Source organism: Oncorhynchus masou, unplaced genomic scaffold, assembly GCF_036934945.1.
Source record: "Oncorhynchus masou masou isolate Uvic2021 unplaced genomic scaffold, UVic_Omas_1.1 unplaced_scaffold_744, whole genome shotgun sequence".
In the NCBI taxonomy this organism is placed as follows: domain Eukaryota; kingdom Metazoa; phylum Chordata; class Actinopteri; order Salmoniformes; family Salmonidae; genus Oncorhynchus; species Oncorhynchus masou.
This window is the reverse complement of record NW_027013898.1, coordinates 55,086-78,286: the sequence shown is the minus strand read 5'-3', so window position 1 is coordinate 78,286 and position 23,201 is coordinate 55,086. Positions and strand designations below refer to the sequence as shown.

The 23,201-nt window shown below is 43.2% G+C and overlaps 1 protein-coding gene across 1 annotated transcript in view; it reads left to right on the top strand.

The window, feature by feature from the left end:
• The window catches only part of LOC135537289 (unconventional myosin-XV-like), a 151,510-nt gene that overhangs the window by 80,294 nt on the left and 48,015 nt on the right, over window positions 1-23,201 (top strand). The window contains 12 exon segments of the mRNA XM_064963481.1: window positions 241-331; window positions 525-633; window positions 1,875-1,990; window positions 2,397-2,456; window positions 11,192-11,267; window positions 11,520-11,635; window positions 11,890-12,008; window positions 12,212-12,353; window positions 14,830-14,941; window positions 15,133-15,207; window positions 16,510-16,521; window positions 16,524-16,714. Of these exon segments, the coding sequence (XP_064819553.1) occupies window positions 241-331; window positions 525-633; window positions 1,875-1,990; window positions 2,397-2,456; window positions 11,192-11,267; window positions 11,520-11,635; window positions 11,890-12,008; window positions 12,212-12,353; window positions 14,830-14,941; window positions 15,133-15,207; window positions 16,510-16,521; window positions 16,524-16,714 (1,219 nt within the window).

The following is a 23,201-nucleotide window of genomic DNA, read 5'->3' as shown; positions in this document are numbered from 1 at the left end:
ATTCAGTCAGTCCTATTCAGTCTTATTCAGCCTTATTCAGTCTTATTCAGCCTTATTCAGTCTTATTCAGTCTTATTCAGTCTTATTCAGCCTTATTCAGTCTTATTCAGCCTTATTCAGTCTTATTCAGTCAGTCTTATTCAGTCTTATTCAGTCTTATTCAGTCAGTCTTATTCAGTCTTATTCAGTCTTATTCAGTCGTTTTCAGTTATATTCAGTCCTCATATCCTCTATGTGTAGGAGACCAGAGGGGAAGTTTATGAAGATGCAGAATCCTCGTGATGAAGCTCTACAGATCCTCAAACCTCAGATGGACAACCCACCACCACAGGTGCACTCACACACACACACACACACACACACACACACACACACACACACACACACACACACACACACACACACACACACACACACACACACACACACACACACACACACACACACACACACACACACACACTCTCTCACACACACTCACACAGAGATAAATATTTACCCAGCACTCTGGTATCTCTCTCCAGCCCAAGCGTCCGTTAGGCCCAAGCCCCTCTGCAATGGCTCTAAAGGAAGCAGGGATTAACCCCACCAAGAGGGCCAGGAAGAGGGCCCCTGAACCACTCCCTCTACCAGGTACAACACTGACAGACAGTTGGATGTGTGACTGGTTGTTGATTGAGAGCTCTAAAGGAAGCAGGGATTAACCCCACCAAGAGGGCCAGGAAGAGGGCCCCTGAACCACTCCCTCTACCAGGTACAACACTGACAGACAGTTGGATGTGTGGCTGGTTGTTGATTGAGAGCTCTAAAGGAAGCAGGGATTAACCCCACCAAGAGGGCCAGGAAGAGGGCCCCTGAACCCTCCCTCTACCAGGTACAACACTGACAGACAGTTTGATGTGTGGCTGGTTGTTGATTGAGAGCTCTAAAGGAAGCAGGGATTAACCCCACCAAGAGGGCCAGGAAGAGGGCCCCTGAACCACTCCCTCTACCAGGTACAACACTGACAGACAGTTGGATGTGTGACTGGTTGTTGATTGACAGCTCTAAAGGAAGCAGGGATTAACCCCACCAAGAGGGCCAGGAAGAGGGCCCCTGAACCACTCCCTCTACCAGGTACAACACTGACAGACAGTTTGATGTGTGACTGGTTGTTGATTGACAGCTCTAAAGGAAGCAGGGATTAACCCCACCAAGAGGGCCAGGAAGAGGGCCCCTGAACCACTCCCTCTACCAGGTACAACACTGACAGACAGTTGGATGTGTGACTGGTTGTTGATTGAGAGCTCTAAAGGAAGCAGGGATTAACCCCACCAAGAGGGCCAGGAAGAGGGCCCCTGAACCACTCCCTCTACCAGGTACAACACTGACAGACAGTTTGATGTGTGGCTGGTTGTTGATTGACAGCTCTAAAGAACCAATGACTATGGATAGTTGTTTCGTGACAACTCTTAGGGCCAATGGCTGTGTCTGTGATAGAGTGACAGCTCTAAGAACCAATGGCTGTGTGTGTAGTTGTTGATTGACAGATCCAAGAACCAATGGCTGTGGCTGTGTCAATGACAATTATAAGAACCAATGGCTGTGTGTCTGGTTGTTGAATGACATCTCTAAGGACCAATGGCTTTGTGTGACTGTTGAGTGACAGCTCAAATATCCAACTACTGTGTGTTTGTGTGGAGTGACAGCTCTTTGAGCCAATGGGCTGTGTGACTGGTTGTTGAGTGACAACTCTGTGAGCCAATGGGCTGTGTGCTTCTGTGGAGTGACAACTCTTTGAGCCAATGGGCTGTGTGACTGGTTGTTGAGTGACAACTCTGTGAGCCAATGGGCTGTGTGTCTGGTTGTTGAGTGACAGCTGTGTGCTCCCATAGTATCGCGGGAGCTGCCAGTGGAGGTAGAGACTATTCAGACCCAGCTCCATCGCAGCACAACACAAGAACACTACACCTACACCAACGTACCCTGGAAGATCTACATCAGGAAGGAGGTACAAACACACACACCACACAGACCTGACTTGGTGCTCCGGTACAGCTTGCCGTGCAGGTAGCAGAGACAACAGTCTATGACTGGGGTGGCTGGAGTCTTGACAATTCTTTGGGCCTTCCTCTGACACCGCCTGGTATAGAGGTACAGGATGGCAAGAACCTTGACCCCGGTGATGTACTGGGTCATATGCACTAACCTCTGTAGTGCGCTGCGGTCGGAGGCCGAGCAGTTGCCTTACACGACAGCGATGATACCCGTCAGGAAGCTGTCGATGGTGCAGCTGCAAAACCTTTTGAGGATCTGAGAACCCATGCCAAATCATTTCTACCCTAAAGACAGGTTCAACCATCCCCTGGGGCTGGACCTCATGTTCAGTTCTAACGTCAGTGTGTTCCCGGTTTCAGGTGTTCTACCCTAAAGACAGCCTTAGTCATCCCCTGGTGCTGGACCTCATTTTCAAACAGGTGGGACAGTTGTTTTTTAATAACATATTGAATTGGCATAATATACATATTCCTGTATCACTGTTATACTATTCCTGTATCACTGTTATCCTATTCCTGTATCACTGTTACCATATTCCTGTATCACTGTTATACTATTCCTGTATCACTGTTATCCTATTCCTGTATCACTGTTAACATATTCCTGTATCACTGTTATCATATTCCTGTAACACTGTTATCATATTCCTGTAACACTGTTATCATATTCCTGTAACACTGTTATCATATTCCTGTTATCATATTCCTGTATCACTGTTATCATATTCCTGTAACACTGTTATCATATTCCTGTATCACTGTTATCATATTCCTGTTACCATATTCCTGTAACACTGTTATCATATTCCTGTAACACTGTTACCATATTCCTGTAACACTGTTATCATATTCCTGTATCACTGTTATTATATTCCTGTAACACTGTTATTATATTCCTGTTACCATGTTCCTGTACCACTGTTATCATATTCCTGTTATCATATTCCTGTAACACTGTTATCATATTCCTGTTATTATATTCCTGGAACACTGTTATCATATTCCTGTATCACTGTTACCATATTCCTGTAACACTGTTATCATATTCCTGTAACACTGTTATTATATTCCTGTTATCATATTCCTGTAACACTGTTATTATATTCCTGTTATTATATTCCTGTAACACTGTTATCATATTCCTGTTACCATATTCCTGTAACACTGTTATCATATTCCTGTAACACTGTTATTATATTCCTGTAACACTGTTATCCTATTCCTGTTACCATATTCCTGTAACACTGTTATCATATTCCCGTTATCATATTCCTGTAACACTGTTATCATATTCCTGTTATCATATTCCTGTAACACTGTTATTATATTCCTGTAACACTGTTATCATATTCCTGTATCACTGTTATCATATTCCTGTATCACTGTTATCATATTCCTGTAACACTGTTATCATATTCCCGTTATCATATTCCTGTATCACTGTTATTATATTCCTGTAACACTGTTATCACATTCCTGTATCACTGTTATCATATTCCTGTTACCATATTCCTGTAACACTGTTATCATATTCCTGTAACACTGTTATTATATTCCTGTAACACTGTTATCCTATTCCTGTTACCATATTCCTGTAACACTGTTATCATATTCCCGTTATCATATTCCTGTAACACTGTTATCATATTCCTGTAACACTGTTATCATATTCCTGTTATCATATTCCTGTATTCCTGTTATCATATTCCTGTAACACTGTTATCATATTCCTGTTATCATATTCCTGTATTCCTGTTATCATATTCCTGTAACACTGTTATCATATTCCTGTTATCATATTCCTGTATTCCTGTTATCATATTCCTGTAACACTGTTATCATATTCCTGTTATCATATTCCTGTTATCATATTCCTGTAACACTGTTATCATATTCCTGTTATCATATTCCTGTAACACTGTTATCATATTCCTGTTATCATATTCCTGTAACACTGTTATCATATTCCTGTATCACTGTTATCATATTCCTGTAACACTGTTATCATATTCCTGTTATCATATTCCTGTATCACTGTTATTATATTCCTGTAACACTGTTATCATATTCCTGTATCACTGTTATCATATTCCTGTATCACTGTTATCATATTCCTGTAACACTGTTATCGTATTCCTTTATCACTGTTATCATATTCCTGTAACACTGTTATCATATTCCTGTAACACTGTTATTATATTCCTGTTATCATATTCCTGTAACACTGTTATTATATTCCTGTTATTATATTCCTGTAACACTGTTATTATATTCCTGTAACACTGTTATCATATTCCTGTTATCATATTCCTGTATCACTGTTATCATATTCCTGTAACACTGTTATCGTATTCCTTTATCACTGTTATCATATTCCTGTAACACTGTTATCATATTCCTGTAACACTGTTATTATATTCCTGTTATCATATTCCTGTAACACTGTTATCATATTCCTGTTATCATATTCCTGTAACACTGTTACCATATTCCTGTAACACTGTTATTATATTCCTGTAACACTGTTATCCTATTCCTGTTACCATATTCCTGTAACACTGTTATCATATTCCCATTATCATATTCCTGTAACACTGTTATCATATTCCTGTAACACTGTTATCATATTCCTGTAACACTGTTATCATATTCCTGTAACACTGTTACCATATTCCTGTAACACTGTTATCATATTCCTGTAACACTGTTATCATATTCCTGTAACACTGTTATCATATTCCTGTATCACTGTTATCCTATTCCTGTAACACTGTTATCATATTCCTGTAACACTGTTATCATATTCCTGTTATTATATTCCTGTATCACTGTTATTATATTCCTGTTAATATATTCCTGTATCACTGTTATCCTATTCCTGTAACACTGTTATCATATTCCTGTATCACTGTTATCCTATTCCTGTAACACTGTTATCATATTCCTGTATCACTGTTATCCTATTCCTATAACACTATCACTGTTATCATATTCCTGTAACACTGTTATTATATTCCTGTATCACTGTTATCCTATTCCTGTAACACTGTTATCATATTCCTGTTATTATATTCCTGTATCACTGTTATCCTATTCCTGTAACACTATCACTGTTATCATATTCCTGTAACATTGTTATTATATTCCTGTATCACTGTTATCATATTCCTGTAACACTGTTATCACATTCCTGTATCACTGTTATCATATTCCTGTATCACTGTTATCATATTCCTGTAACACTGTTATCATATTCCTATTACCATATTCCTGTAACACTATTATCATATTCCTATTACCATATTCCTGTATCACTGTTATCATATTCCAGTTATCATATTCCTGTAACACTGTTATCATATTCCTATTACCATATTCCTGTATCACTGTTATCATATTCCGGTTATCATATTCCTGTAACACTGTTATCACATTCCTGTAACACTGTTATCATATTCCTGTGACACTGTTATCATATTCCTGTAACACTGTTATCATATTCCTGTATCACTGTTATCATATTCCTGTTATCACTGTTATTGTATTCCTGTAACACTGTTATCATATTCCTGTAACACTGTTATCATATTCCTGTATCACTGTTATCATATTCCTGTTATCATATTCCTGTAACACTGTTATCATATTCCTGTAACACTGGTATCATATTCCTGTTATCATATTCCTGTAACACTGTTATTATATTCCTGTTATCATATTCCTGTAACACTGTTATCATATTCCTGTAACACTGTTATCATATTCCTGTAACACTGTTATCCTATTCCTGTTATCATATTCCTGTAACACTGTTATTATATTCCTGTTATCATATTCCTGTATCACTGTTATCATATTCCTGTTATCATATTCCTGTAACACTGTTATCATATTCCTGTAACACTGTTATTATATTCCTGTAACACTGTTATTATATTCCTGTTATCATATTCCTGTATCACTGTTATCATATTCCTGTTATCATATTCCTGTAACACTGTTATTATATTCCTGTAACACTGTTATTATATTCCTGTAACACTGTTATCCTATTCCTGTTACCATATTCCTGTAACACTGTTATCATATTCCCGTTATCATATTCCTGTAACACTGTTATCATATTCCTGTTATCATATTCCTGTAACACTGTTATTATATTCCTGTAACACTGTTATCATATTCCTGTATCACTGTTATCATATTCCTGTATCACTGTTATCATATTCCTGTAACACTGTTATCATATTCCCGTTATCATATTCCTGTATCACTGTTATTATATTCCTGTAACACTGTTATCACATTCCTGTATCACTGTTATCATATTCCTGTTACCATATTCCTGTAACACTGTTATCATATTCCTGTAACACTGTTATTATATTCCTGTAACACTGTTATCCTATTCCTGTTACCATATTCCTGTAACACTGTTATCATATTCCCGTTATCATATTCCTGTAACACTGTTATCATATTCCTGTAACACTGTTATCATATTCCTGTTATCATATTCCTGTATTCCTGTTATCATATTCCTGTAACACTGTTATCATATTCCTGTTATCATATTCCTGTATTCCTGTTATCATATTCCTGTAACACTGTTATCATATTCCTGTTATCATATTCCTGTATTCCTGTTATCATATTCCTGTAACACTGTTATCATATTCCTGTTATCATATTCCTGTTATCATATTCCTGTAACACTGTTATCATATTCCTGTTATCATATTCCTGTAACACTGTTATCATATTCCTGTTATCATATTCCTGTAACACTGTTATCATATTCCTGTATCACTGTTATCATATTCCTGTAACACTGTTATCATATTCCTGTTATCATATTCCTGTATCACTGTTATTATATTCCTGTAACACTGTTATCATATTCCTGTATCACTGTTATCATATTCCTGTATCACTGTTATCATATTCCTGTAACACTGTTATCGTATTCCTTTATCACTGTTATCATATTCCTGTAACACTGTTATCATATTCCTGTAACACTGTTATTATATTCCTGTTATCATATTCCTGTAACACTGTTATTATATTCCTGTTATTATATTCCTGTAACACTGTTATTATATTCCTGTAACACTGTTATCATATTCCTGTTATCATATTCCTGTATCACTGTTATCATATTCCTGTAACACTGTTATCGTATTCCTTTATCACTGTTATCATATTCCTGTAACACTGTTATCATATTCCTGTAACACTGTTATTATATTCCTGTTATCATATTCCTGTAACACTGTTATCATATTCCTGTTATCATATTCCTGTAACACTGTTACCATATTCCTGTAACACTGTTATTATATTCCTGTAACACTGTTATCCTATTCCTGTTACCATATTCCTGTAACACTGTTATCATATTCCCATTATCATATTCCTGTAACACTGTTATCATATTCCTGTAACACTGTTATCATATTCCTGTAACACTGTTATCATATTCCTGTAACACTGTTACCATATTCCTGTAACACTGTTATCATATTCCTGTAACACTGTTATCATATTCCTGTAACACTGTTATCATATTCCTGTATCACTGTTATCCTATTCCTGTAACACTGTTATCATATTCCTGTAACACTGTTATCATATTCCTGTTATTATATTCCTGTATCACTGTTATTATATTCCTGTTAATATATTCCTGTATCACTGTTATCCTATTCCTGTAACACTGTTATCATATTCCTGTATCACTGTTATCCTATTCCTGTAACACTGTTATCATATTCCTGTATCACTGTTATCCTATTCCTATAACACTATCACTGTTATCATATTCCTGTAACACTGTTATTATATTCCTGTATCACTGTTATCCTATTCCTGTAACACTGTTATCATATTCCTGTTATTATATTCCTGTATCACTGTTATCCTATTCCTGTAACACTATCACTGTTATCATATTCCTGTAACATTGTTATTATATTCCTGTATCACTGTTATCATATTCCTGTAACACTGTTATCACATTCCTGTATCACTGTTATCATATTCCTGTATCACTGTTATCATATTCCTGTAACACTGTTATCATATTCCTATTACCATATTCCTGTAACACTATTATCATATTCCTATTACCATATTCCTGTATCACTGTTATCATATTCCAGTTATCATATTCCTGTAACACTGTTATCATATTCCTATTACCATATTCCTGTATCACTGTTATCATATTCCGGTTATCATATTCCTGTAACACTGTTATCACATTCCTGTAACACTGTTATCATATTCCTGTGACACTGTTATCATATTCCTGTAACACTGTTATCATATTCCTGTATCACTGTTATCATATTCCTGTTATCACTGTTATTGTATTCCTGTAACACTGTTATCATATTCCTGTAACACTGTTATCATATTCCTGTATCACTGTTATCATATTCCTGTTATCATATTCCTGTAACACTGTTATCATATTCCTGTAACACTGGTATCATATTCCTGTTATCATATTCCTGTAACACTGTTATTATATTCCTGTTATCATATTCCTGTAACACTGTTATCATATTCCTGTAACACTGTTATCATATTCCTGTAACACTGTTATCCTATTCCTGTTATCATATTCCTGTAACACTGTTATTATATTCCTGTTATCATATTCCTGTATCACTGTTATCATATTCCTGTTATCATATTCCTGTAACACTGTTATCATATTCCTGTAACACTGTTATTATATTCCTGTAACACTGTTATTATATTCCTGTTATCATATTCCTGTATCACTGTTATCATATTCCTGTTATCATATTCCTGTAACACTGTTATTATATTCCTGTTATCATATTCCTGTATCACTGTTATCATATTCCTGTTATCATATTCCTGTAACACTGTTATCATATTCCTGTTATCATATTCCTGTATCACTGTTATCATATTCCTGTTATCATATTCCTGTATCACTGTTATCATATTCCTGTAACACTGTTATCATATTCCTGTAACACTGTTATCATATTCCTGTTATCATATTCCTGTATCACTGTTATCATATTCCTGTAACACTGTTATCATATTCCTGTTATCATATTCCTGTATCACTGTTATCATATTCCTGTAACACTGTTATTATATTCCTGTAACACTGTTATTATATTCCTGTAACACTGTTATCATATTCCTGTTATCATATTCCTGTATCACTGTTATCATATTCCTGTTATCATATTCCTGTAACACTGTTATCATATTCCTGTTATCATATTCCTGTATCACTGTTATCATATTCCTGTAACACTGTTATTATATTCCTGTAACACTGTTATTATATTCCTGTAACACTGTTATCATATTCCTGTTATCATATTCCTGTATCACTGTTATCATATTCCTGTTACCATATTCCTGTAACACTGTTATCATATTCCTGTAACACTGTTATTATATTCCTGTAACACTGTTATTATATTCCTGTAACACTGTTATCATATTCCTGTTATCATATTCCTGTATCACTGTTATCATATTCCTGTAACACTGTTATCATATTCCTGTAACACTGTTATCATATTCATGTATCACTGTTATCATATTCCTGTTATCATATTCCTGTTACACTGTTATCATATTCCTGTTATCATATTCCTGTAACACCGTTATCATATTCCTGTAACACTGTTATCATATTCCTGTAACACTGTTATCATATTCATGTATCACTGTTATCATATTCCTGCAACACTGTTATCATATTCCTGTATCACTGTTATCATATTCCTGTATCACTGTTATTATATTCCTGTAACACTGTTATCCTATTCCTGTTACCATATTCCTGTAACACTGTTATCATATTCCTGTTATCATATTCCTGCAACACTGTTATCATATTCCTGTTATTATATTCCTGCAACACTGTTATCATATTCCTGTATCACTGTTATCATATTCCTGTATCACTGTTATCATATTCCTGTAACACTGTTATCATATTCCTGTTATCATATTCCTGTAACACTGTTATCATATTCCTGTTATCATATTCCTGTAACACTGTTATCATATTCCTGTAACACTGTTATCATATTCCTGTTATCATATTCCTGTATCACTGTTATCATATTCCTGTTATCATATTCCTGTAACACTGTTATCATATTCCTGTAACACTGTTACCATATTCCTGTAACACTGTTATCATATTCCTGGAACACTGTTATCATATTCCTGGAACACTGTTATCATATTCCTGTAACACTGTTATCATATTCCTGGAACACTGTTATCATATTCCTCTAACACTGTTATTATATTCCTGTAACACTGTTATCATATTCCTGTATCACTTTTATCATATTCCTGTAACACTGTTATCATATTCCTATTACCATATTCCTGTATCACTGTTATCATATTCCTGGAACACTGTTATCATATTCCTGTAACACTGTTATCATATTCCTGGAACACTGTTATCATATTCCTCTAACACTGTTATTATATTCCTGTATCACTGTTATCATATTCCTGGAACACTGTTATCATATTCCTGTAACACTGTTATCATATTCCTGTATCACTGTTACCATATTCCTCTAACACTGTTATTATATTCCTGTAACACTGTTATCATATTCCTATTACCATATTCCTGTAACACTGTTATCATATTCCTATTACCATATTCCTGTATCACTGTTATCATATTCCTGGAACACTGTTATCATATTCCTCTAACACTGTTATTATATTCCTGTAACACTGTTATCATATTCCTGTAACACTGTTATCATATTCCTGTATCACTTTTATCATATTCCTCTAACACTGTTATTATATTCCTGTAACACTGTTATCATATTCCTGTATCACTTTTATCATATTCCTGTTATCATATTCCTGTATCACTGTTATCATATTCCTGTAACACTGTTATTATATTCCTGTTACCATATTCCTGTACCTCTAACACTAACACCTCTCTTCTCTCTCTCATCCTCTCTATCCTCTCTCCTCTCCTCCTTTCCTCCACTCTCCTCCACTCTCCTCCTCTCTCTCCTCTGCTCCTCTCTCCACCTCTCCTCCTCTCTCCTCCTTTCCTCCTCTCTCATCTCCTCCTCTCCTCTCTCCTCTCTCCTCTCCAGATAGTGAATGACACTCTGTCTCAGGCATGTGTTAGAATCTCCAATCAGGAGAGAATGAAGATGAAGTCTCTGTTTGGTGAGTCAACTACATTACCCACAATGCTCTGGTTTGAAAGAGATACATTTGTTTGTTCACTGAAAATTTAATTTTTCTTACTGTTGAAATCCTGTGTGGCTCAGTTGGCAGAGCACGGCACTTGCAACACCAGGGTTGTGGGTTCGATTCCCACATGGGACCAGTATGAAAATACACTCAGTACTGTAAGATGCTCTGGATAAGAGTGTCTGCTGAATTACTAACATGGAATAACGGACTTGTGTCTAACAGAGAAACATGGCGTAGAGCGGAACACGGGCACAGTGGACGAGGCGGTGAAGAAGGAGGTTGTCACAGTAGCCAAGGAATCCTGGGATATTTATTTCTCATGCCTATTTCCTGCCTCTGTGAGTCACATGACTTCCTGATGCACCACATGGCTTCCTGTTGCTTCCTGTTGCACCACATGACTTCCTGTTGCATCACATGACTTTTGACCTCTCATCTACGTGTGTAAAGTTAGTATAGTTTAATCCACCACCGTTTATCTTAACTCTGTGTGTGTGTGTGACTGTGTGTGACTGTGTGTGTGTGTGTGTGTGTGGGTGTGGGTGTGGGTGTGGGTGTGTGTGTGTGTTTGTGTGTGTTTGTGTGTGTGTAGGGTAGTGCAGGTACAGGGGTACAGGTGTTGTCTGTTTCTCACACCGGGATCAGGCTCCTGAAGACAGTGAAGAGCAGCAATGATGTGTCGGACTACTTCAGAGTGCTACGACATTACACGTAGGTACCTCTAACCCTACTACTACCTTACACTAGGTTCCTCTAACCCTACTACTACCTTACACTAGGTACCTCTAACCCTACTACTACCTTACACTAGGTTCCTCTAACCCTACTACTACCTTACACTACGTTATTTCTCTTTGTCTTTAGTAGTTCTGTCTTTGTGTCTCCATAGTTACGGTGTCTCTCTGTCTCCGTAGCTACGCAGACATCCTTTTTCTGACCATACCTTCAGGGAACATGCTGGAGTTCAACCTGACCAATGAGAAGCTTATTCTGTTCTCAGCCAAGGCTCCACAGGTCAAACACATCGTGGACTGCTTCATCACTGAGATCAAGAAGGTGAGAACCACAATACTAAATACTAACACACTACTAGAAACACAACACTAAATACTAACACACTACTAGAACCACAATACTAAATACTAACACACTACTAGAACCACAATACTAAATACTAACACACTACTAGAACCACAATACTAAATACTAACACACTACTAGAAACACAATACTACATACTAACACACTACTAGAACCACAATACTAAATACTAACACACTACTAGAAACACAATACTAAATACTAACACACTACTAGAAACACAATACTAAATACTAACACACTACTAGAACCACAATACTAAATACTAACACACTACTAGAAACACAGTACTAAATACTAACACACTACTAGAACCACAATACTAAATACTAACACACTACTAGAACCACAATACTAAATACTAACACACTACTAGAACCACAACACTAAATACTAACACACTACTAGAAACACAATACTAAATACTAACACACTACTAGAAACACAATACTAAATACTAACGCTACATGTTGCCATCTATCCAGGGTTCCTGTGTTTTACAATGTCTGAATATAAACTTAAATGTTGTACCATCCTCCGACAGCTTTAGTTCTGTGGGAAATGCAAAAAAAACATTACATTTGGTAATTTTTGCAAAACTGTGTCTTTTGTTAGTAGCCAAGTTTTGCATAAACACTCGTTACCGAGCAACCAGAGCAAGGATGAACAGCCATAAACATGTAGTTTATCAAAGGACGGGATGTGGCTCTGCCATTTAATACCTCTGATGAGTGGATTTGTTGTTTTGTTATCGGAAATATAAATTACCCCCCCTCTCCCTCCTCCTCTCCCTCCTCCTCTCCCCTCCTCCCCCTCTCCCTCCTCCTCCTCCCCCTCTCCCTCCTCCTCTCCCTCCTCCCCCTCTCCCTCCCTCCTCCCCTCCTCCCCCCCCTCCTCCCTCCCCTCCCTCCCCCCTCCTCCTCCCCTCCTCCCCCTCTCCCTCCTCCCATCCCTAATCCCCCTCTCCCTCCTCCCTCTCCCTCCTCCTCTCCCTCCTCCTCTCCCCCTCTCCCCTCCTCCCCCTCTCCCTCCTCCTCTCCCTCCTCCCCCTCTCCCTCCTCCTCCCCTCCCCCTCCTCCCCCTCTCCCTCCTCATCCTAATCCCCCTCTCCCTCCTCCTCTCCCCCTCCTCCCCCTCTCTCCCTCCTCCTCCCTCTCCCCTCCCCCTCTCCCTCCTCCTATTCCACCCCTCCTCCTCTCCCCCTCCTCCCCCTCTCCCTCCTCCTCCTCCCCCTCCCCCTCTCCCTCCTCCTATTCCACCCTCCTCCTCCCCCCTCCTCCCTCCTCTCCCTCCTCCCTCCTCCTCCCCCTCCTCCCCCCCTCCTCCTCCCCTCCCTCCCCCTCTCCCTCCTCATCCTAATCCCCCTCTCCCTCCTCCTCTCCCCTCCTCCCCCTCTCCCTCCTCCTCCTCCCCTCCCCTCTCCCTCCTCCTATTCCACCCCTCCTCCTCTCCCCCTCCCCTCCTCCTCTCTCCCTCCCTCCCCTCCTCCCTCCCTCTCCCCTCCTCCCCCTCTCCCTCCTCCTATTCCACCCTCCCCCTCTCCTCCCTCCTCCTATTCCCCCTCCCCTCTCCTCCTCCTCTCCCCCTCCCCTCTCTCCCTCCCCTCCTAATCCCCCTCTCCCTCCTCCTCTCCCCTCCTACCCCTCTCCCTCCTCCTCCTCCCCTCCTCCCCCTCCTCCTCCTATTCCACCCTCCCCCTCTCCCTCCTCCTCCCCCTCCTCCCTCCTCCTATTCCCCTCCTCCCCTCTCACTCCTCCTCTCCCCTCCCCCTCTCCCTCCTCCTCCCCTAATCCCCCCTCTCCCCCTCCTCCTCTCCCCTCCTACCCCTCTCCCTCCTCCTCCCCCCTCCTCCCCCTCCTCCTCCTATTCCACCCTCCCCCTCTCTCCCTCCTCCTCCCCTCTCCCTCCTCCTATTCCGCCCCTCCCCTCTCCCTCCTCCCCTCTCCCTCCTCCCCCCTCTCCCTCCTCCTATTCCGCCCCTCCCCCTCTCCCTCCTCCCCCTCTCCCTCCTCCTCCCCCTCCCCCTCCTCCCCCTCCTCCTCCTATTCCACCCTCCCCCTCTCCCTCCTCCTCCCCCTCTCCCTCCTCCTATTCCGCCCTCCCCCTCTCCCTCCTCCTCTCCCCTCCTCCCCCTCTCCCTCCTCCTATTCCCCCCTCCCCCTCTCCCTCCTCCTCCTCCCCTCCTCCCCCTCTCCCTCCTCCTATTCCGCCCTCCCCCTCTCCCTCCTCCTCTCCCCTCCTCCCCCTCTCCCTCCTCCTATTCCGCCCCTCCCCCTCTGCCTCCTCCTCTCCCCTCCTCCCCCTCTCCCTCCTCCTATTCCGCCCCTCCCCCTCTCCCTCCTCCTCTCCCCTCCTCCCCCTCTCCCTCCTCCTATTCCGCCCTCCCCCTCTCCCGCCTCCTATTCCGCCCTCTCCCCTCCTCCTCTTCCAGGACTCTGAGTATGTGGTAGCAGAGCGTAACTTTGTGACAGACGAGCGTCCTCTGCTCGCTTTCCATAAAGGTGACATCATCAGGCTGCAGGTCACGGAAGGACTGGAAAAGGGTGAGCCCCGCCTCCTCCCCCATACACACTGATGACATCACAGCCCTACACACATACGTCCTCTAACTATAACTCTGTGTGTGTGTGTGTGTGTGTGTGTGTGTGTGTGTGTGTGTGTGTGTGTGTGTGTGTGTGTGTGTGTGTGTGTGTGTGTGTGTGTGTGTGTGTGTGTGTGTGTGTGTGTGTTACAGGATACAGCTACGGCTCTGTTGTGAGGAAGAAGGTGATGTTTCTGGAGGAGATGAAGAGAGACACGCCAGACTTTGGTGAGACGACATCTCTCTCTTCTCTTCCTCCACCTCATCTCTCTCTCCTCTTCTTTCACCTCATCTATTTCTCCTCTTCCTCCACCTCATCTCTCCCCTCTTCCTCCACCTCAGCTCTCTCCTCTTTCTTCACCTCATCTCTCTCCTCTTCCTCCACCTCATCTCTCTCCTCTTCCTCCACCTCATCTCTCTCCTCTTCCTCTACCTCATCTCTCTCCTCTTCCTTCACCTCATCTCTCTCCTCTTCCTCCACCTCATCTCTCTCCTCTTCCTTCACCTCATCTCTCTCCTCTTCCTTCACCTCATCTCTCTCCTCTTCCTTCACCTCATCTCTCTCCTCTTCCTTCACCTCATCTCTCTCCTCTTCCTCCACCTCATCTCTCTCCTCTTCCTCCACCTCACCTCTCTCCTCTTCCTCCACCTCATCTCTCTCCTCTTCCTTCACCTCATCTCTCTCCTCTTCCTCCACCTCATCTCTCTCCTCTTCCTCCACCTCATCTCTCTCTCCTCTTCCTCCACCTCACCTCTCTCCTCTTCCTCCACCTCATCTCTCTCCTCTTCCTCCACCTCATCTCTCTCCTCTTCCTCCACCTCATCTCTCTCCTCCTCCTTCACCTCATCTCTCTCCTCTTCCTCCACCTCATCTCTCTCTTCTTCCTCCACCTCACCTCTCTCCTCTTCCTCCACCTCATCTCTCTCCTCTACCTCCACCTCATCGCTCTCCTCTACCTCCACCTCATCTCTCTCCTCTTCCTCCACCTCATCTCTCTCCTCTTCCTCCACCTCATCTCTCTCCTCTTCCTCCACCTCACCTCTCTCCCCTCTTCCTGTACCTCATCTCTCTCCTCTTCCTCCACCTCATCTCTCTCCTCTTCCTCCACCTCATCTCTCTCTCCTCTTCCTCCACCTCACCTCTCTCCTCTTCCTCCACCTCATCTCTCTCCTCTTCCTCCACCTCATCTCTCTCCTCTTCCTCCACCTCATCTCTCTCTCCTCTTCCTCCACCTCATCTCTCTCCTCTTCCTCCACCTCACCTCTCTCCCCTCTTCCTCAACCTCATCTCTCTCCTCTTCCTCCACCTCATCTCTCTCCTCTTCCTCCACCTCATCTCTCTCCTCTTCCTCCACCTCATCTCTCTCCTCTTCCTCCACCTCATCTCTCCCCTCTTCCTCCACCTCATCTCTCTCCTCTTCCTCCACCTCATCTCTCTCCTCTTCCTCCACCTCATCTCTCTCCTCTTCCACCACCTCATCTCTCCATCCGTCTCTCCTGTGTGTGTTTCCCCTGTCTGTTTTCTACCAGGTTGGAAGTTTGGAGGGTGTTTGGTCGTGCAGGGGCGTTCCCGACAGATTGTGTCCGTCCCGTCGCCGCCCCTGACTTCCTGTCCCTCCCGGTCGACCGCAGGGCGGAGCTTAAAGGAGGAGCAGGGCGGGTTGCCGTGACATCAGCAATGGCTGTGGCCGTGGCGTCCAGCGCGGCCGCTTACGAGATAGACCCCACCCTGGAGGTACACACTGATACACACACTGTAGTACAGGAGATAGACCCCACCCTGGAGGTACCCACTGATACACACACTGTAGTACACCAGATAGACCCCACCCTGGAGGTACACACTGATACACACACTGTAGTACAGGAGATAGACCCCACCCTGGAGGTACACACTGATACACACACTGCAGTACACCAGATAGACCCCACCCTGGAGGTACACACTGATACACACACTGTAGTACACCAGATAGACCCCACCCTGGAGGTACACACTGATACACACACTGTAGTACACCAGATAGACCCCACCCTGGAGGTACACACTGATACACACACTGTAGTACAGGAGATAGACCCCACCCTGGAGGTACACACTGATACACACACTGTAGTACACCAGATAGACCCCACCCTGGAGGTACACACTGATACACACACTGTAGTACACCAGATAGACCCCACCCTGGAGGTACACACTGATACACACACTGTAGTACACCAGATAGACCCCACCCTGGAGGTACACACTGATACACACACTGTAGTACAGGAGATAGACCCCACCCTGGAGGTACACACTGATACACACACTGTAGTACACCAGATAGACCCCACCCTGGAGGTACACACTGATACACACACTGTAGTACACCAGATAGACCCCACCCTGGAGGTACACACTGATACACACACTGTAGTACACCAGATAGACCCCACCCTGGAGGTACACACTGATACACACACTGTAGTACAGGAGATAGACCCCACCCTGGAGGTACACACTGATACACACACTGTAGTACACCAGATAGACCCCACCCTGGAGGTACACACTGATACACACACTGTAGTACACCAGATAGACCCCACCCTGGAGGTACACACTGATACACACACTGTAGTACACCAGATAGACCCCACCCTGGAGGTACACACTGATACACACACTGTAGTACACCAGATAGACCCCACCCTGGAGGTACACACTGATACACACACTGTAGTACAGGAGATAGACCCCACCCTGGAGGTACACACTGATACACACACTGTAGTACACCAGATAGACCCCACCCTGGAGGTACACACTGATACACACACTGTAGTATACCAGATAGACCCCACCCTGGAGGTACACACTGATACACACACTGTAGTACACCAGATAGACCCCACCCTGGAGGTACACACTGATACACACACTGTAGTACACCAGATAGACCCCACCCTGGAGGTACACACTGATACACACACTGTAGTACACCAGATAGACCCCACCCTGGAGGTACACACTGATACACACACTGTAGTACAGGAGATAGACCCCACCCTGGAGGTACACACTGATACACACACTGTAGTACACCAGATAGCCACCCTGGAGGTACACACTGATACACACACTGTAGTACACCAGATAGACCCCACCCTGGAGGTACACACTGATACACACACTGTAGTACACCAGATAGACCCCACCCTGGAGGTACACACTGATACACACACTGTAGTATACCAGATAGACCCCACCCTGGAGGTACACACTGATACACACACTGTAGTACACCAGATAGACCCCACCCTGGAGGTACACACTGATACACACACTGTAGTACACCAGATAGACCCCACCCTGGAGGTACACACTGATACACACACTGTAGTACACCAGATAGACCCCACCCTGGAGGTACACACTGATACACACACTGTAGTACACCAGATAGACCCCACCCTGGAGGTACACACTGATACACACACTGTAGTACAGGAGATAGACCCCACCCTGGAGGTACACACTGATACACACACTGTAGTACACCAGATAGACCCCACCCTGGAGGTACACACTGATACACACACTGTAGTACAGGAGATAGACCCCACCCTGGAGGTACACACTGATACACACACTGTAGTACTTTACCCACACACTGTAGTACTGTACACACAAACACTGTACCACTGTACTAGTATACCACTGTACTGCGATACTATTGAACTAGTATACTACTGTACTACTGTACTAATATACTGCTAAACTACTATACTACTGTACTACGATACTACTATACTACAATAACACTGTACTGCCATACTACTGTACTGGTGTACTAGTATATTACTATACTTCTATACTACTGTACTACTGTACTAATATACTGCTAAACTACTATACTACTGTACTACTGTACTACTATACTATTGTACTACTATACTACTGTGCTACTGTACTAATATACTGCTAAACAACTATACTACTGAACTACTGTACTAGTATACTGTACCACTGTACTATACATGTTGCTGTGGTTTAGGAGGGGTTTGATGAGGTCCTAGACGTCGACGAGAGCGTTCTGTACTACTGTACTACTGTACTACTGTATACATGTTGCTGTGAGTTAGGAGGTGTTTGATGAGGTCCTAGACGTCGACGAGGGCGTTCTGTACTACTGTACTACTGTATACATGTTGCTGTGGTTTGGGAGGGGTTTGATGAGGTCGTAGACGTCGACGAGAGCGTTCTGTACTACTGTATACATGTTGCTGTGGTTTAGGAGGGGTTTGATGAGGTCCTAGACGTCGACGAGGGCGTTCTGTACTACTGTACTACTGTATACATGTTGCTGTGGTTTGGGAGGGGTTTGATGAGGTCGTAGACGTCGACGAGAGCGTTCTGTACTACTTTACTACTGTACTACTGTATACATGTTGCTGTGAGTTAGGAGGGGTTTGATGAGGTCCTAGACGTTGACGAGGGCGTTCTGTACTACTTTACTACTATACTACTGTATACATGTTGCTGTGGTTTAGGAGGGGTTTGATGAGGTCCTAGACGTCGATGAGGGCGTTCTGTACTACTGTACTACTGTATACATGTTGCTGTGGTTTGGGAGGGGTTTGATGAGGTCCTAGACGTCGACGAGAGCGTTCTGTACTACTTTACTACTGTACTAGAGTATACATGTTGCTGTGAGTTAGGAGGGGTTTGATGGGGTCCTAGACGTCGACGAGAGCGTTCTCTACTACTGTATACATGTTGCTGTGGTTTAGGAGGGGTTTGATGAGGTCCTAGACGTCGACGAGAGCGTTCTGTACTACTTTACTACTGTACTAGAGTATACATGTTGCTGTGAGTTAGGAGGGGTTTGATGAGGTCCTAGACGTCGACGAGGGCGTTCTGTACTACTGTTCTACTGTATACATGTTGCTGTGTTTTAAGAGGGGTTTGATGAGGTCCTAGAGATCGACGAGAGCGTTCTGTACTACTGTACTACTGTATACATGTTGCTGCTGTGGTTTAGGAGGGGTTTGATGAGGTCCTAGAGGTTGACGAGAGCGTTCTGTACTACTGTACTACTGTATAAATGTTGCTGTGGTTTAGGAGGGGTTTGATGAGGTCCTAGACGTCGACGAGAGCGTTCTGCATTTACATTTACATTTAAGTCATTTAGCAGACGCTCTTATCCAGAGCGACTTACAAATTGGTGAATTCACCTTCTGACATCCAGTGGAACAGCCACTTTACAATAGTGCATCTAAATCATTAAGGGTGGGGGGGGGTGTGAGAAGGATTACTTATCCTATCCTAGGTATTCCTTGAAGAGGTGGGGTTTCAGGTGTCTCCGGAAGGTGGTGATTGACTCCGCTGTCCTGGCGTCGTGAGGGAGTTTGTTCCACCATTGGGGGGCCAGAGCAGCGAACAGTTTTGACTGGGCTGAGCGGGAACTGTACTTCCTCAGTGGTAGGGAGGCGAGCAGACCAGTTCTGTACTACTGTATACATGTTGCTGTGGTTTAAGAGGGGTTTGATGAGGTCCTAGAGGTTGACGAGAGCGTTCTGTACTACTGTATACATGTTGCTGTGGTTTAGGGGGGTTTGATGAGGTCCTAGAGGGTGACGAGAGCGTTCTGTACTACTCTACTACTGTACTATACATGTTGCTGTGGTTTAGGAGGGGTTTGATGAGGTCCTAGAGGTTGACGAGAGCGTTCTGTACTACTGTACTACTGTATACATGTTGCTGTGGTTTAGGAAGGTTTTTTTTGAGGTCCTAGACGTCGACGAGAGCGTTCTGCATTTACATTTACATTTAAGTCATTTAGCAGACGCTCTAATCCAGAGCGACTTACAAATTGGTGAATTCACCTTCTGACATCCAGTGGAACAGCCACTTTACAATAGTGCATCTAAATCATTAAGGGGGGGGGGTGTGAGAAGGATTACTTATCCTATCCTAGGTATTCCTTGAAGAGGTGGGGTTTCAGGTGTCTCCGGAAGGTGGTGATTGACTCCGCTGTCCTGGCGTCGTGAGGGAGTTTGTTCCACCATTGGGGGGCCAGAGCAGCGAACAGTTTTGACTGGGCTGAGCGGGAACTGTACTTCCTCAGTGGTAGGGAGGCGAGCAGGCCAGTTCTGTACTACTGTATACATGTTGCTGTGGTTTAAGAGGGGTTTGATGAGGTCCTAGAGGTTGACGAGAGCGTTCTGTACTACTGTACTACTGTATACATGTTGCTGTGGTTTAGGGGGGTTTGATGAGGTCCTAGAGGGTGACGAGAGCGTTCTGTACTACTCTACTACTGTACTATACATGTTGCTGTGGTTTAGGAGGGGTTTGATGAGGTCCTAGAGGTTGACGAGAGCGTTCTGTACTACTGTACTACTGTATACATGTTGCTGTGGTTTAGGAAGGTTTTTTTTGAGGTCCTAGAGGTCGACGAGAGCGTTCTGTACTACTGTACTATACATGTTGCTGTGGTTTAGGAGGGGTTTGATGAGGTCCTAGAGGTTGACGAAAGCGTTCTGTACTACTGTACTACTGTATACATGTTGCTGTGGTTTAGGAAGGGTTTGATGAGGTCCTAGAGGTTGACGAGAGCGTTCTGTACTACTGTACTATACATGTTGCTGTGGTTTAGGAGGGGTTTGATGAGGTCCTAGAGGTTGACGAGAGCGTTCTGTACTACTGTACTCCTTTATACATGTTGCTGTGGTTTAGGAAGGGTTTGATGAGGTCCTAGAGGTTGACGAGAGCGTTCTGTACTACTGTACTACTGTATACATGTTGCTGTGGTTTAGGAAGGGTTTGATGAGGTCCTAGAGGTTGACGAGAGCATTCTGTACTACTGTACTACTGTATACATGTTGCTGTGGTTTAGGAAGGGTTTGATGAGGTCCTAGATGTTGACGAGAGCGTTCTGTACTACTGTACTATACATGTTGCTGTGGTTTAGGAGGGGTTTGATGAGGTCCTAGAGGTTGACGAGAGCGTTCTGTACTACTGTACTCCTTTATACATGTTGCTGTGGTTTAGGAAGGGTTTGATGAGGTCCTAGAGGTTGACGAGAGCGTTCTGTACTACTGTATACATGTTGCTGTGGTTTAGTAGGGGTTTGATGAGGTCCTAGAGGTTGATGAGAGCGTTTTGTACTACTCTACTACTGTATACATGTTGCTGTGGTTTAGGAGGGGTTTGATGAGGTCCTAGACGTCGACGAGGGCGTTCTGTACTACTGTACTACTGTATACATGTTGCTGTGGTTTGGGAGGGGTTTGATGAGGTCCTAGACGTCGACGAGAGCGTTCTGTACTACTTTATACATGTTGCTGTGGTTTAAGAGGGGTTTGATGAGGTCCTAGAGATCGACGAGAGCGTTCTGTACTACTGTACTACTGTATACATGTTGCTGTGGTTTAGGAGGGGTTTGATGAGTTCCTAGAGGTCGACGAGAGCTTTCTGTACTACTGTACTACTGTATACATGTTGCTGTGGTTTAGGAGGGGTTTGATGAGGTCCTAGAGGTTGACGAGAGCGTTCTGTACTACTGTACTACTGTTCTATACATGTTGCTGTGGTTTAGGAGGGGTTTGATGAGGTCCTAGAGGTTGACGAGAGCGTTCTGTGCTACTGTACTACTGTATACATGTTGCTGTGGTTTGGGAGGGGTTTGATGAGGTCCTAGACGTCGATGAGAGCGTTCTGTACTACTTTATACATGTTGCTGTGGTTTAAGAGGGGTTTGATGAGGTACTAGAGATCGACGAAAGCGTTCTGTACTACTGTACTACTGTACTACTGTATACATGTTGCTGTGGTTTGGGAGGGGTTTTATGAGGTCCTAGACGTCGACGAGAGCGTTCTGTACTACTTTATACATGTTGCTGTGGTTTAGGAGGGGTTTGATGAGGTCCTAGAGGTTGACGAGAGCGTTCTGTGCTACTGTAATACTGTATACATGTTGCTGTGGTTTGGGAGGGGTTTGATGAGGTCCTAGACGTCGATGAGAGCGTTCTGTACTACTTTATACATGTTGCTGTGGTTTAAGAGGGGTTTGATGAGGTCCTAGAGATCGACGAAAGCGTTCTGTACTACTGTACTACTGTACTACTGTATACATGTTGCTGTGGTTTGGGAGGGGTTTTATGAGGTCCTAGACGTCGACGAGAGCGTTCTGTACTACTTTATACATGTTGCTGTGGTTTAGGAGGGGTTT